The following is a 16967-nucleotide window of genomic DNA, read 5'->3' on the forward strand; positions in this document are numbered from 1 at the left end:
GGACCCCTATATAGCATCGCCCTGATCCTGAGGATACGCGGTCGTGACACTACTGATTTAAACCAAGGCATCCCTACGTGGCACCAGGAGTCAAGACTCAAAAAATGAAAGACAAAAAGTCTCAAAAATTAGTGAAAAAGTGACTTAGAATACGTGCTCTAACCGGATCTGCGCTTGCTGGCGTGGAAAAATAAAGAACTGACGTCGGAGCACATGGGTGGCGCCTAAGTAGTCTCTGTGATGTCATCTCGACGCCACCTTCCGACACGCAGGTATACTGCCGACAAAAACTTTCCGAATCCAGTCTGACGCCAAGGGATATTCTAAGGTAAGGAATATATCACTAATGGGTCTCCTTCAGATATTTCAATACTTGACATTATCAATCAGAAACCAATAAAAAGTAGGGAGATATAAAAGCTTGAAACATGCCCCCAGTTCAGCAATCCATAGATGTGAACTTACATGCTCACGTCAGACACATCATTGTACGCTCAACCATGTCGAAACAGTTAGAGAAAGAAGTGGTGTACAAATGAAGATAGCCTTTATGCCTTGTCCCAGCACTGTTATGGAATGTCATTCAGAGAACAGTACAAAATGAGTATCCTTGCTTATTGATATCATTAGGCCTGGCAGTTGAATTCAGTACTGTGAACCATGTAATCTGCTTATAACGCTTAAGAAAGAACTGCATATTGGGGGGCGTGGCTAGCCAGCCAAGATAGGGGCCATGAACCTCTAGCGGTTGCCTTGGAAAAACCCTTGATTATCCTGTTGATCGTATTAATCGTTGCAAATATAGCACGCCAGCAAACTCTAGTATGCAGGAGGCCTTAAATACTGTGAGGTGCCTGCTGTTCATTGCCACACCGAAGCCGCAAGCATATTAGCGGCCTCCCTGGCGAGACGCCTGCTCACTGCGCAGGTCGGAGGCGAGCGAGGAGAACACAAGGACAGTCAAGTGGTTCGCCCTAACGCTGAACAGAGATGCAAAACAAAGTAAGAATCTGCAGCAGGCGAGAGCGGAGCCTTGGGTCAGCGGAGGTACCTGGAGTCAGAATCCGGGAGCCCCAAGAGGTGGAAGCCCCAGAGACATGCAAGGCCACGGACTGGAGGCCTCCGACTCATACACAAGGCGCGAGGCGAGATCTGCATTGGCCCCACCACAGTAGCGGCAGAGATGGAGCCCAACATGGACAAAAACAACTAAAGCAGACCCAAGTACAGGCAACATTGAGCCCCGGGGCTCACTTGTGGAAGAGGCCTGAGGAGGAGAGGGCTGGGAACTTCTGAGGCTGTGGGTGAGGGTTAGGCCCCATGCCTACGCACAAAGCGAGCACGAGACTGCGGGCTGGAGTGAAGGAGCAGCCTGTGAAGCAGATGGTGGGGGAGAGGAGTTCCTCTTGCCCCGCTCATATGAACCAAAACCTCGGAGGACGGAAGCGGAGACCAGAGCAAGGTGGATAAGTGAGTGCCTGCCTGCACTGCTGCTAAAAGGCCTGTGAGGAACCAGTCCCGGGTCTCTGCCCAACCGAAACGAATCAGGAGAAGTGGTGCACTTCATGAGTACTGGTGGTGTGTGTGCCTGACACCCTGAGGCACCAGTCGCCACAATTGCCTGCGCTGAGCGCATGCTGGCACCGACCTGGTTGGGAGGAGGATAACCAGACAGCCGGAACCTCAAACACAGCGCACACTGCAATAACAAAGCTCGAGCAGCCCAAGTTAAGACACCTGCAGGGTTGGATCTCCTTGCGGCCTCTCTCACCCTCTTTGCTTGCTAGGGGAGAACAGGGTGCTAAACGCTCGCAGGTTGCAGACCGTGGGCCGCAGCCCCCTAGAAGGCCTCCAATGCACAATAGAGCCCACAACGCCCGCAGATGGTGATGGCCTAGCTAAGTGGTAGGACTGCAACACTGCACTGGTGCAGCCAGCAGGCCCCTGAGTGACACGCACAGAAAAGCAGCACATCCCCTGTGTTCAACACACCGCTCGGGCAAAGAACGAGCTAGCCTCCCGGGACACCTGCATTGCCCCCGCACAAACTTTGCCATGGCTCGCCTACGTACAAACGCGCAGCAAACCGCTGCGTAATCGGAGACCCAGGAGGCTGAGCAAGCAACGGAAAAACAAGCAGGAGAAACACCGACCAGGACACTCTCCATAAAAATGTTCTCTGTCCTGTCTCTCTGCAGTGGAGAAGCTAGGTGCCATCCTGGAACACACCCGGACCTCACTAGAGTCTAAAATAGATAAGGTTGTGGCTGACATCACACTACTGTGAGAGAGGTGTGGCGCCGTGGTCAGGGCGACTGACGCTGACCGCCAGGGATCACAGTTCGATCCCCAGCTCCGGCGGCAGGGGTCTGCCCAGCAGCATGCGACTCTGGGCAATAGCTCACTTAATATCCCAACGGCCCCCAGTGCCGAGATACCCCTTAGGGGGTGATTTGTGCGCTATAAAGTACTGGATTTACATTTTACTGTGAGCAGACCACCGCAAACTGTCAGGGTACACACCAACGAGCAAGTGCTGCTGGATTAGAAACTGACCACTAGAAGCCACGCAGCAGCTCTACAAGACCTTGTGGATCAGGTAAACATGCTAGAAGATAAGCTGGAGGACGCAGACAGCCGATCCCGCTGAAATAATATCCGAGTGATGGGCCTGCCCAAGGGAAAGGAGGGTCAAGACATTGTTGCATATGTCATGAGTTGTTTGAAGGAACTGCTCACAGAAGACACACTGTCAGCTCAATTTGTAGTGAAGTGCGACCACAGAGTACCGGCCAGCAGGCTGCCCGCGGGAGCCAGACCAAGGCCCTTCCTCTTATGGCTGTGAAATACAGAGACACAGTGCTGAGGGAGGACGCAAACTCACTGACACTAGGATACAGAACTAGAAATAATGCTGTTTCCAGACAATACAATACAGGTGCAGAAAAGAGGAGGATACTTTAGTGAGGTGAAACGTAAACTCCGCAACTTGAACATCCGTTACTCCTTCATCTTCCCAGCCAAAATTTGAGTAGTTACGAAAGGGCTTGCCCAATTCTTTGACACGCCACCCGAGGACTAGGACTGGTTGGTAGGATCCGGCCTGCTGACGGAACCCAAACCAACTGCAGTCATACAGCTCCTCTGACAAGGCAGAAGAAATCGGCACTGGGGCAGAGGAGGACACTCCAAGCAACTGAGACCACAAGCTGCGATCCCTGACATGGAACAAAGGCAAATAGAAAGGCAAGAGGCCATCCATGTGGCTGCAGCAATCTGAAATAAACCGCACATCTCCGAGTCAGAGACACGATCCACCCCTTCTCTGGGCGCGTCTAAGTTGTCGCCAGAAAAATCTAATGACTTGGACTCTCTGCTGCCGGACATCACGCCGCAGACATCGGACGGCATACTACAATCAGCAACCTACTGTTTTGGTTTTTTTGATAATCAACTTTATTGATTTGTGGAGAAACAAAAACAACAGTACAGCACATTTGACCATTAGCCACTGACATTTCAGAGTGTACCGGCAGTGGTTGTGCACATACATGCATATCGATCCAGATCTACGATACATAAACAGAACAAGCCAATCATCTCAGTTGATTTATCTATTTGCTCCAGATAGTTTTGTGTGTTTGGTTAGGCATATCCTGGCCTCAAACAAGGGCTTCTCCTGGGAAGCACAGCCCACACTTCTGCGCCATTTAGCTACTTTTGGAGGGTGAGGCTGTGCCCATTTCGCAGCGATGTCGTGCTTGACCACCCTGGTGGCCATCCCTAGGAATAGTTTATCTGCTCGGGACCCATCTAAGTCGTCCATGACTTCCAGGATGAGGTGTAGGGGGTTATGGGGCACCTGCCAGCCCAGGACATGTATGAGTTTGGATTCTATTTTATCCCAATACGGGTTAAGGCAGGGACAGGACCAGACCATGTGATAAAAGTCTGCTGGCTCCTGTCCACAACGTGTGCATTCTGCTGAAGGACGCAGGCCTGCCCTATAAAGGTGCTCCGGGTTGAGATAGGCAGTATGGAGATAATATAATTGAATCTGGCTGAAGTGGTGATGGTTTTTGGGGCCATAAGGGAATCGCACCAGTCTTCTTTCCCCAGGTGACCCAGCCATTCCTCACACTGGCGCTTGAGCGGGTGGAGTGTCGTAATGTGATCGCCCACCCATACTTTGCCCAGTTGTGATATGCCGATGTGGTCCCATCCTTTGAATCCCTCTGGCGATGCCACTTTCCCCAGCCACACACCCTGCCAGAGAGGCGTTTGTCGACTTAGGTTGCTGTCCCATTGTGTATGTTGTAGGGTCAAGCGCCAGGCCAGTAGGACCAGCAACATACTGTTAAGAGTACTTTTACCATATGATGTGTAATTGCTATATTGCTCTATTAATGTGAATAACTCTTAACAGAGCCACACCAACACGTATGTAGCACCTGTCCAATGCACGGCAGGAACAACCACACTGGCGCAGAACACTCTTTCGGTTAAGTAATGACTAGGGTACGGCTACACCCTAAGCCCAAAAATAGTTATCAATTGCCCAGAGATAACATGGACGTTATGTCCAACATGCATAAACCTGTAGCACACACCCCAGCAGGCAACCACACCTAACAAGTTAGTTGCGGTTAGGCTCTGCAGTTTGGACTATTATAGACTACGTGTTCGCCCTCAAAGTTATGAAGCACACAGTTGTGCCCCCAGTTCTAGAACTTTCTTTTCCCCCCTTTTTACACCCCCTTGTGGCTCCTTTGCCGTGGTTTGAAATCTAACCGTGTTCCCACCTCCCTTGATGCAGTAGGGCACACTACTCACTCATGGCACAGACTAACATCCTAACATGGACCGTGAGGCGCATGCACACACCCACTTGAAAATACTCGGTGTACTCATACCTCCAGCACAGACAAGTAACAATAGCCTTCTTACAGGAGATACATCTCACTCAGGTAGAAACCTGCCGCCTTCGCAAATGCTGGAGAAGGCGTGTATACAGCACTAATTCTTCCCCCGAGCGCAAAGAGGCACTGACATGGATAAAGACAGGGGTCCTGTTTATGGACGAGCAGGTGGACTTAGACTAAAGGGTAGATATGTATTTTTTAAAGGCAGGCTGAACGGGCAAATAATCCTTATGGGCTCCATTTATGCACCAAATGTGGAGCAGGCTTCATTCCTTACCAGGCTCTCTAAGGTACTAGTCAGATGGAGTCTGCTTCCTTGGCCTATGGAAGGAGACTTCAACTCAGTACTAGACATAAAACTGGACCGGTCACACCTATCCCTAACACGAACGGCAGCGACATCCAATGTGCAAACACTATCGGAATGGCTTACACATTGGTCGCCATCTGACATAACCTGTGCCCTCCACCCGAACACACGTGTACTCATTTTATTTTCCAGTGCATAGTCTACATGTTCGTCAAGAACGTATAGTCGGTTCACCTGCCCTATCCCCACTCATTAAACATGCTGAATATCTAAGGCGAACAAAGCTATACCAAAGGGGATGATGGACGGACCGTTTGAGCAAATCAAACACTCACCCCCAGTCAACTGATCTGGGTTTAATCCAGCACCATTCTTTAGCTCACTTCACCACTCCAGTTCAGACATGGCCATATGCAAATCAGTCTGACCCTGTACCTCATAGGAACAGTCCAGCCCGAACTGCCAAGCCTGGTCTTCCCTGGACCAGAAACAAGCATCCTGGGACCGGTTTCAGGTTCATAACCCTCATCAGCCAGGCTATCTTGAATCCAGTGGTAAAGTGAGCAAGGGACTCACGTCTGAGCATACCCTGTCAACTTAGGGCGTACATAGCGTTACCAAAGGGGATGATGGATGGAGCGTTTGAGCAAATCAAACACTCACCCCCAGTCAACTGATCTGGGTTTAATCCATCACCATTCTTTAGCTCACTTCACCACTCCAGTTCAGACATGGCCATATGCAAATCAGTCTGACCCTGTGCCTAATGGGAACAGTCCAGCCCGAACTGCGAAGCCATGTCTTCCCTGGACCGGAAACAGGCATCCTGGGAACGGTTTCGGGTTCATAACCCTCATCAGCCAGGCTATCTTGAATCCAGTGGTAAAGTGAGCAAGGGACTCACGTCTTGAGCATACCCTGCCAACTTAGGGCGAACAAAGCGATACCAAAGGGTGGCTTAGTGAGCAAAATAACGATGGATTAAACCCAGATCTGTGACTGGGGGTGAATGTTTTGCCATTGTGCAACATTCCGTCCATCATCGTGTGTGTTTTGCTGTTCACCCTATGTCGGAAGGGAATGCCCAGACGTGGGTCCCGTGCTCACTAAGCCACTGGAGTCAAGCTATCCTGGCTGAAGACGGCTGATAGCCAGAAACCGGTCCTAGGATGCTTGATTCCGGATCCAGGAAAGACATGGCTTGGCAGTTCGGGCTGGACTGTTCCCATGAGGCACAAGGTCAAGACTGATTTGCATATGGCAATGTCTGAACTGGGGTGGCTTGGTGAGCAAAATAACGATGGATTAAACCCAGATCTGTGACTGGGGGTGAATGTTTTGCCATTGTGCAACATTCCGTCCATCATCGTGTGTGTTTTGCTGTTCACCCTATGTGGGAAGGTGTAGGAAGGTGGATACCTGACTATGGTTACCCCAGATTTTTTGCCTGTGTTTAGCTGGTTTTCAACTTAGTTGGCCTGGTTCCCTGCTAATCAGGGCCCCAGGCTATCTGCTCTCTCTGTAAAATGGACTCCATGTACCCTAGGTACATAACCCAATTGGAAATGGACTCCTTGTCCGCCCCTGTACCATGCACTATAGGTGCTCAGGGCATAGGTGCCACCAAGGCCTACCAGGGGCTGCAGCATAGCTTTTGCCACCCCTGGCTGGTTCTTACATTGACACAACTGGCTGATCACTCAGCTGGGGCAAGTGGGTGCAATCACCCCTTGCTTAGATATAGTATCCCTATATCTAAACCTATATCTGGACACATATAAACCTGTGAGCCACTCCTATGGAAGGCCTTATCAATCCTGGAGGCAGAGTGCGTGGTTTAATGTGAGATGGTGCTCTAGCATGAGCTGAGCCTGTCTGCAGCTGTCAGGAACAACTCCCTAAGCTGTTCCGGGATAATGCCATACCATATACTATTAAGTGCATTATAATCCTCGCGGTTATATAGCAACTTTGGTTTGGCTTTATCAAAACATGTTGTGTAATGTGTCATACGATTTCGAATACTATCCCCTCGACAGTCCTTTCGATGGGGATAGCATTCCACCCCTCTAGAGGGAAAAGACATGTTACTTTACTGAAAGGCGGTTGATTTTTAAAAGAGCCTCAGATTCACAAAATGGATGCTTCTGCCACAGACACAAGTCTGACCTCCTGCTGCTGACCGACACTCAGCAGAGGAGGCCTGGACAAAGGCTTTCCTGTCGCAGGGAGGTGTTACACCACCCCAACCAGGAGATAGTGGATTGTAGCAGGGAGGTTTGAAAGAAACCAGACACTGCCTGGGGAGCACAAGGCTTCCCCTTGCATAATCCGGCCAAACCGGTTCTGGGGCACACCAGCCCCAGTCCCAGCGCGGCCTGGATCAAAGGGAAAGGGGTGTATCCACCCCCTTCCTGGGTCCCACCCATGGGAGGGGACCTAGCAGGTAATCCAGCCCCCTAGATTGGTATAAGAATGGGAGCAGTGCCAACGCACTCAGATTATCCTGATGAAACATTTTAAACGGAACTCTGGACCTTTCGACATCCTACTCGACGTAGAAGACTGAAGAATCTCCCTTGTGGTCAAGGAGTGACCACCCTGTGCAAACAGGCACCATCCAGCACCTCGACGTCTGCTTTGTTGCAGTTCCCGCCGGAACTCGAGCGACAGAGATCGACGAGATCAAGCTTGCCTGCCTTCCTACAGCCCGATCCACAGTCCCTGCAGAGCTGAGACCCGTGGAGGCGACCGGAAGCATGGGGCACGCCATCTTGAAAAGACCACGAGACGCTGACCGTGCAGCCCACGAGTGACCCTCGAAGCTGTACACCGGGGTTTGAGAAGCCCCAGCCCTCAGCCACTTTTGCACCGAAGCTCACCCCTCTACACTCGATGAGTGCTGCGTGGGGCCCTTCTGCTTTCTTTGGCTCAACGCGTTGGCCCGGTCACTTGCCAGCTGGCTTGTGGCCCCTGTGCCGACGAAACTTGAAATACGACTTGCGATTCTGGTTGCTCCAGACTTGCACCCGCTCCTCTGAAAAGGAGCACCTGCTCTGACCCTCCTGGTCCGAGTGAGAAGCAATCTTCCAGTCCTGCATGGATTGCTCTTGCCAAGTGTTGTTTGCTCCGATCTTGAAGCCGACAGCGCCGACTGTGAGAGCCTTCATGGGACAGCTCGTGACCCGCTCCTGGACGTCGCAGATGCCCCAGAGCCCACGTGGCAGTTCCCACACTGGTACACACCTCTAGGGTCTGTGTCTAAAGTTTTGTCCTTCTAGGTTCAGCGGAAGTATCCTTAAACTCTATTTGTGTAACTTTTACGCACCATTGACTTTGCATTGGTGCATGCGTGTGCTTTAAGCACTGCACCCGAATCCCGCGGGCTTTTCCCGACTTCAGCATTGCTAGTCCCGACTGCTCCCAGCGATTCCCTAGGCCCTAGGCCTAACCACTGTTCGATTGGTATCTCTTATACCACTTTCTTAATATATGGTTTGAGTGGTCACCTGCCCTCATCCATAATTGTGCAACTTTCATATGTTATACTGTGCTTTTGATTTAACGCTTGTGCCCCTTTGCTCATAAAGAGTACTGGGGATTGTTTTTAGTAATAAACACATATTTTTATAATATATACTTGTGTGGTGTCCTTTCATTTGATATTACAGGATTGTGATTGGTAAAACAGCTCGCTTAACACAACCTCTTGAGTTTAGCCTTTCAGGCTGCTTAGTCCATGCTACCCCTAGGATAGCTTGTATACAAGGTTGACTTACAACCAGACACCATAAGGGATTGTTTGGACTGATACAAGGTGGTTCCAGAAGTGGAAACATCATATATCAGGCCAACTTCTCACAGAAGGGAATGCCCAGACGTGGGTCCCGTGCTCACTAAGCCACTGGAGTCAAGCTATCCTGGCTGAAGACGGCTGATAGCCAGACGCCGGTCCTGGGATGCTTGATTCGGGTCTAGGGAAGACATGGCTTGGCAGTTCGGGCTGGACTGGTCCCATGAGGCACGAGGTCGACTGATTTGCATATGGCCATGTCTGAACTGGGGTGGCTTGGTGAGCAAAATAACGATGGATTAAACCCAGATCTGTGACTGGGGGTGAATGTTTTGCCATTGTGCAACATTCCGTCCATCATCGTGTGTGTTTTGCTGTTCACCCTATGTGGGAAGGGTATGGCCAGACGTGGGTCCCGTGCTCACTAAGCCACTGGAGTCAAGCTATCCTGGCTGAAGACGGCTGATAGCAAGAAACCGGTCCTAGGATGCTTGAATCCGGTACAGGAAAGACCTGGCCTGGCAGTTCGGGCTGGACTGTTCCCATGAGGCACAGGGTCAAGACTGATTTGCATATGGCCATGTCTGAACTGGGGTGGCTTGATGAGCAAAATAACGATGGATTAAACCCAGATCTGTGACTGGGGGTGAATGTTTTGCCATTGTGCAACATTCCGTCCATCATCGTGTGTGTTTTGCTGTTCACCCTATGTGGGGAGAGTATGCCCAGACGTGGGTCCCGTGCGGACTAAGCCACTGGAGTCAAGCTATCCTGGCTGAAGGCGGCTGATAGCCAGAAACCGGTTCGGTCCTAGGATGCTTGATTCCGGTCTAGGGACGACATGGCTTGGCAGTTCGGGCTGGACCCCACAGACCTAGAATCTTATAGGCCACTAGCACTCCTTAAAGTTGATTACTAAGCGTTGGCAAAACTCCTGGCAGATTGACTTGCACAGGTGGTCCCTCCCTTTGTCAATAAAGACTAAAACTACTTTGTGCCCTCTCGGAGCACCTCATTGAACCTAAGGTGCTTCTTTAGAGTTGCAACTTACTCAAAACCCCAATGGCACGATCAGGATGCCTAATATTAGATCTGGAGAAAGCTTTTGACTCCTTTAAGTGGTGAATTTTATTCGCAACGCTGACAAGATACAATCTGGGAGAAGGGTTCATAAACATGGTGTGTCTGCTATACACTGCACCAACAGTCCGCGTAAAAACGGGTCCATACATATCGGTCCCAGTACAGGTGAAGAGAGGGACTAGGCAAGGATGCACGCTATCTGCCCTACTTTTCTCATTAGCCATAGAACCCCTAGGGGAGGCAATCCGCAATGTGAAGGGAGAAGGCATTACATTAGGAGATGGCGAGCACACAATATCTCTGTATGCTGACCACCTACTCTTGTATGTAAGAGACATCCACCAAGTCCCCCAACAGTTAGCGTACACGCTAGGAAACTTTGCCTCAATATCGGGGTAGGAGTCTACGCCTCCAAATCTTGTCTTTACCCCTTCAGTGACAAATGTGGCGACCCAGGATATATAATGAACAGAGTGTGAGTATGCTGCTGTGCAGACACATTCCGCTATCTTGGAATCAGAATATACAGGAGCCAAGCAGACCTACTTAGCCATAGCCACAATCCGCCCCCAGATACAGTTCTGGAGTACGCTCCCGCTGCCTGTAACAGGCAGAGTGGCCCTTACAAAAATGGTGATACTGCCAGATTCTTATATTGCTTTGCAAACCTTCCGATCTATGTCCCTCCCTCATTCTCCCGACCACTGGAAAAACTGATAAAAAGATTTTATATCGGGGAACTCCAGATTTCGAGTATCGATAAACAAGCTATATCAACCTGTAGACCAAGGAGGTCTAGCGCCCCCTAATCTAGAGCAATATTATCTAGATGCACAGTTGCAGTGGATAGCTAGATGGCTGGTGGACCGTCACAGGGATGATACCGCGTCTACCCGCGGGCCCCTGACTCTTTCAGCGCCAGCGGGACTGTTCCACCCCTGTATGTCAGCAACAAAGCCAGATTCATTGCTGCTTAGTGTAGCATATAAATGCTACTGAAGAATTCTGCTCATCACCCGTAAAGTTGCCCCAAACACACCTGCCCTGCCACTGGAGGGGATGCCCAGGGGCGAGACAGTCACCACGGCTGCCGAGCTGCGTTGATGGAGAGAGGCAGGACAACAGGATACAGGGGGCTTATTCTGTGAGGGCGCTTTGATCCCATTCACAACATTAGTAGAGGAAGACAAACCGCCCCCGGGTCGTTTCCTATTCCACCGCTCAATATTGACTGCTCTCTCCAATAGCTGTGGTGATCTGTCTGTCGAACCACTGAAGCACCTCAACATACAGTATATGCATGTTATGGGACGGGGGGAGGGCACCTAATAAAATGGTCCGTCCGCTCACAACATTTGACTTAACGCCACTCTGGCAACAATGGTAGGAAAATATGGGCTGCCAACTCACGGTCGCAGAATGGACCGCAATCATATCACATCCAGCATGAATCCCCAGGAAGGCCCGCCTATGCCAAATACAATTCTACATTACACACATAGCATCCTGTAAAATAATTATGCTTTTTTTTTTTTTTAAACAGATAGACTGCACCCATTCCGCAGAACTCTGCACACCAGAGGCATCTGCAGGACAAATATACAACATCAATTGAAAAGCAATAATTTTTTCTTTTTCCTGAACAAATATAGAAACAAAAAACAAATTAGACCAGGGGTCTCCAAACCGGTCCTGGAGGGCCGGATCCATGCCAGATTTTTAAAATAACTACATGTATCTCAGTTGGGATATCCCAAAAAGCTGGCATGGATCCGGCCCTCCAGGACCGGTTTGAAGACCCTTGTATTAGACAACTCCCCCCCCCCCCCCCCCACTCCCCGAGTCGCACTGGATCTGCCGCATGTCTCCCACACATAGCACACCTAAATGACTGCCCATGCATATTCGCTATCATGGCTCCTGCATCACACCTCCGGAGGATCTTTCCGTTCGAGCCAGCGGCTCAAGCCACAGGCCTCGGAACTCAGCCCAGCATTTCCAGATTCTATAATGCTTTCGTGGGCAACCTCGGGCTACAAAAATCGGCTGCTCCAGCCCCATACAAAAATCTAGCCCTCTCTTCCATGCGACCACAGAGGGGGGACGAGGATCCTTCCATGCTCTAGCCACGTCCATTTTCGCAAATATAAGGCCCAGCAGCAGCAAATGCCTCTTGTAGACGTTGCCGCCCACCCCCTCCATCACATGCAGTAAGACTAACTGTGGCGTACGGGGGAGCTCCCATCCCAAGACCTCAGATAAGCAGTCCAACACCCCCTTCCAGAACCGAGCAAGAGAACCACAAACCCACACTGTGTGCAGAAACGTCCCCTCCTACTCCGCCACACCGAAGGCAATCCGGAGATGCGATCATTCCCGCCCACCAGAGCCGCACCCTAGTAAAGTAAACTCTATGCAAGTACTTAAATTGGATGAGGCGTAGGCGCATCGCTATGGCTGCACCCCTGGGCGCTGCCAGCGCCTCCCTCCAATCCTCCTTCTCCAACTACCCCACATCCTCCTCACAGGTCTCCCGGAGCTTCTGCAGTGTGGGGGAACAATGTGTGACCAGGGACTGGTATATGCGTGATATCTTCTCCGTCTCCAGATCCCCCATAACCTCTTGGATGCTAATGACAAGTGTAACTCGTCATGGACTTTCCATTGATTTCAATGGAAATTATAGGAGAATACTAATAATGCCTTAGCACTAAAGGGGATAAACACCTTTGCTTCCAGAGGGCTAAACTCTGGAAGGGACTCAAGGCCCTCCAGACTAGGGGCAAGTGCATGGCGGAACTGCAGTTATTTAAAAAACTGAGTGCGGGGCATACCAAATTCCTTGCTAAGTTCTTGAAATGACTTAAGCATCGTACCTGATAAATACTATCCCATCCCCGGAAGCCCTGTAGCGTCGCAAGCCCAGGTAGCCGCCCATTGTGCCACAGAGGGGTTTCACCCGTCAGGGTGTTCCACCATCCCATACGGCTCAGAGCCTGCCTCCAGGCCTGAAACACCACCTGCGTGGCCGGTGGTGGCGCTCTCCGTAACGGCGCCATATATAGGAGAGTGTGCAGCGTGCGAGACTCCATAAGGCACTGCTCCAGAGCGTATGCCGGGTCCCCCCTGTCTCCATACAACCACTCGTTCAAGACTAGGAGGTGGGAAGCCTGATAGTAGGAGAGAATGTCGGAGGTCGCCAGCCCACCGCAATATGTAGATAGGAAACAAGTGCGGAGCGCCACACGTACAGCGCCCCCCTCACAGAGAAACTGCCCTAGTGCAGAATTTACCTGTCTGAACCATTTGGGCAGGACGGGGTATGGGTGGTTTTGCAGCGGATATAGTAGTCGGGGGAGAGCAACCTTTTTAAAAATGGCCGACCTTCCATAGATAGTCAGTGGCATACGGGACCACGTCTTGAGATGCGCCCGGACCCGTTCCCACACCGGCGCTAAATTCCGCTCCCAGGAGACTGTGGGTACCTCAGACAGAAACACCCCCAGATAATGCCTCACCCTTACATTTCTGATAGTCCTCCTGCTGCATGTGCCACACTGAGAGGCGCTAGCGAAATGGCTGCCGCCCCCTGCCCAAGCGGAGCTCGACCCAGATGGGGGAATGGTCCGAGAGCCCACGTGGTAGGATGTCTTCCGACTCTACTCTACCAATCGAGTCTCTAGGAACGAAGATATAGTCCAGTCTAGAAAAGGATTTGTGGACATCTGAGAGATAAGTGTATTCCTGCTCATTACCATGCAAGTGCCGCCATGTGTCCACCCAATTCAAGCCCCTAATCATGTCATTCAGATTGGTTGATTTACCCCCAATCGGGCTGCCCCCGGGCCTATATCTATCTCTGCACACACTGTAAAATTTTAACCAGTACTTTAAGCGTGGAGACGCTGCATGTCCTAGATGCTCGCCCATCAATGCAGGCTTATTACATTTGTTGTGGGGATGCCCTGTCTAGCTAACATACTGGAGAGAAGTAGAAGACACACTGACTCAATGTACAGATCGTGTCCTCCCATTCAAATGGCACATATACATTCTACACCTGTATCACAGAAACCACAGAAACACACTGACCTCCAGATTCCTTGACCTTGAGATAACAATAGATCACCAAGAGGTGGAAGGCCCCTGATTCCCCTCACTTAATAGCGTGGAGACGCTCACTGTTAGCATGGGCAAAAGCAGAAAGTGTCACCCTTCGCCTCGAAGACACCCTGCGCGTTCGCAGGACCCCCCCTCACCACCAGCTGGGATGCGATACTGACTGAAATACAAAACAAGCACAACTCTACCACGCCTCCTCTAAGCCCCACCAATGATTCACCCTAACAAAGGCAAACAAGAGGAGGCATGAGGCGCAGAGGGAAAAAAAAAAAAGGGATAAGGCAAAGTGATACGAAGGAGCCTATAAACCACCTCACACCATGTCATGAACACATAAGGCGAGCAGATTGCCATCTGAGCCATACACACTAGAGGCAGCGATTGAGTGCACCAGGAGCAGGTCCCGATGGTATGTCAGGCTACCTATTATGTTTTATTTTTCCCCTGTTTAGTTATAACCCACATTGACAGTTCACAGAACAGAAAGTGCTAAACGAGAACACTGACAACACGAAAGCATGCATTTACCCATCAACTGGTTTGAGCAGGCGCTAATTATAAAGGTTGTAATCTGTTACTTACAGGTGCCGATATGTTGACTGCACCATTGTTGTAAATTTGTTGAGCATCTAATCACAATTGTGACAACTGTTCATACGCTGCAAATGTATCTGGTGCATGTATTTTAAGAGGTGCAACCAGACTAATTAAAAAATCAAACAGGTCTGTACCATTCATGAAAATGTGAAAACCCACTAAAGAAATTTAAACAAAAAAAAGAGAGAACTGCATATTATATTCTACAGCACTACACAGTTTCCAGTCACTATTAACCAACCACATTCCAAACTGTGTTGGTCAAAATGGCATTGCCACTTCAGCCCTGCCCTGTGGGGTTGCACCACTTATTTAAAACTTAACTAGTGATCTCCCTGAGCTGGGTCATCGATTGTTGAATGAATTTACAGTCAATGGAATGTGCTGTTCCATAGGTCTTGCTTAACAAGAAGAGCACATCTTATTTTTGCTAATTCTGTGCAGGCAGGATGTGTGCTGGAAATGCCCAATACCTCGCAATACCCCCTTAGTTTGTACTGAACTTACAGTCACCTGCAGGAAATACACCATTGTGTATTACAAATAATGTTAGGGATAATAAATTTGATCCTGTAACCAACAAACTACTGTCCAAGTATGGATAAACAGAGGCAGGCTTCAAATCAATAGTGGAAAAAAGCAATGTCATAATGCTCAGTCCAATAAGACTACAAAAAATAGCCAATGAAGAAGGCAAGACTTCATTAAAATACATCATCAATATACCAACCAATATAGTTGAAAGCCTTTGTGTGTGGCTAGAAAAGGTCTTATAGGGAAAAACTTTCATCTTATTCCTAAATAAACCAAGAGACTTTGGGAGTAGCTTGGAACAAATCCAGGCTGGACGACTGTACACATCGTGTGTAGAAGTGGCTACCAGAAAACAGGTGTCTGGCTGGTCTATAGAATCAAGAAAATAAGTCCATGGCCCTCATTATGTAAACGTACTACCACCGGGATGGACAGTATTTTTACTCAACTGGGGTGTGAAGCCTTGGCAGAGAGAATTACATTTGCACTCTCCCGCCCGAGGTGGGAGGGACATAGGGCTGATGGACACCGTTCCCAGGCATATGGCCATTTTCACTTTGTCTCCAAGAAGCCCTGATCCATCAATTTGAGCAAATGCTAATGACTAAAAAAAGTTGACGTCACCATTAAAGCCTATATTAAATTTACTTTTGAAATCTGCCGCTTCCCAGTCCTCTACCAGGCTCCTTTTTCTTTAGCAGCACAGAAAGCAGTATCACACAGAGTTGGCTCTCACACCACTGAACACCATTACTTGCTTCTCGCAATACAGATAGCATGATGCAGTGTCCCGCCCCGGACCAAACCTCCTGTAGTGGGCTCCCTTCCATGTGTTTCTCACCATACTCCTCAGTTTTCTCAATGTGTGATTCAGAAGGCCAGCAGTACCCTTGCTTTGGCCTCCTATGATGGAAATCATGCAGACCGGATACTTGTCGACCCCCGCTCCCTGTAAGCAGGTCTTAATGGCCTCCTCGTATATGACCATGCATCCATCTTTGTCCAGTCCAACCAGCTGCACCGCCTCCCCATGTGGCTGTGTCAGATCTCTCCGGACCTGCAGAAAACATGAATAAAGCACAAGAGATTACAAGAAATCCTGGGAAATGCTGACTCAAGACCTCTTCCTACTGCGCAGGTGGATCACAATCCTGTCTGGTTTCCAGTTTATATTTTACAATAAAACACTCTCTCTATCTTTCTTCCTCTAGTGCCCTTAAAAAGTAGATATATGTTGTAAATGAAATCATCACAGCAACATATATTAGAGAAACATCCAATAGTTTTATTTGTATGAAGGAGATGTGTTGTAAATAGGTTTCTATCTCTTTACTTGTGTATAGTCTATCTTTCATATTTATTACTAAGTGTACCACCCTAGAACATTACCAGTGTTCTAACTCTGTGTTCTTCCTTAACGTTAAACCTGCCATGTCTATCCTAGATAACACAGCTCTCAACACATTGTTATGTTCATCCACAGTGTCTCCAAAAATCAGTATATCATCTTGAAAAAATAACACTTTGTCAATGCCTTTTAGAATTTCTGTGACCATCCTCTGAAAGACACTGGCTGCAGAGATTAGCCCAAAAGGAAGCCTTGTGA

At 49.4% G+C, this 16967-nt stretch overlaps 1 protein-coding gene across 1 annotated transcript in view; it reads right to left on the reverse strand.

The window, feature by feature from the left end:
* LOC147703662 (RING finger protein 112-like) overlaps positions 1–16967 on the reverse strand; it is a 247865-nt gene that overhangs the window by 188927 nt on the left and 41971 nt on the right. Inside the window, exon 3 of the mRNA XM_086932000.1 lies at positions 16203–16418. Within this exon, the coding sequence (XP_086788126.1) occupies positions 16203–16418 (216 nt within the window). The remainder of the gene's footprint in view (positions 1–16202; positions 16419–16967) is intronic.

Source organism: Lissotriton vulgaris, chromosome 7 (genome assembly GCF_964263255.1).
Source record: "Lissotriton vulgaris chromosome 7, aLisVul1.2, whole genome shotgun sequence".
Lineage (NCBI taxonomy): Eukaryota > Metazoa > Chordata > Amphibia > Caudata > Salamandridae > Lissotriton > Lissotriton vulgaris.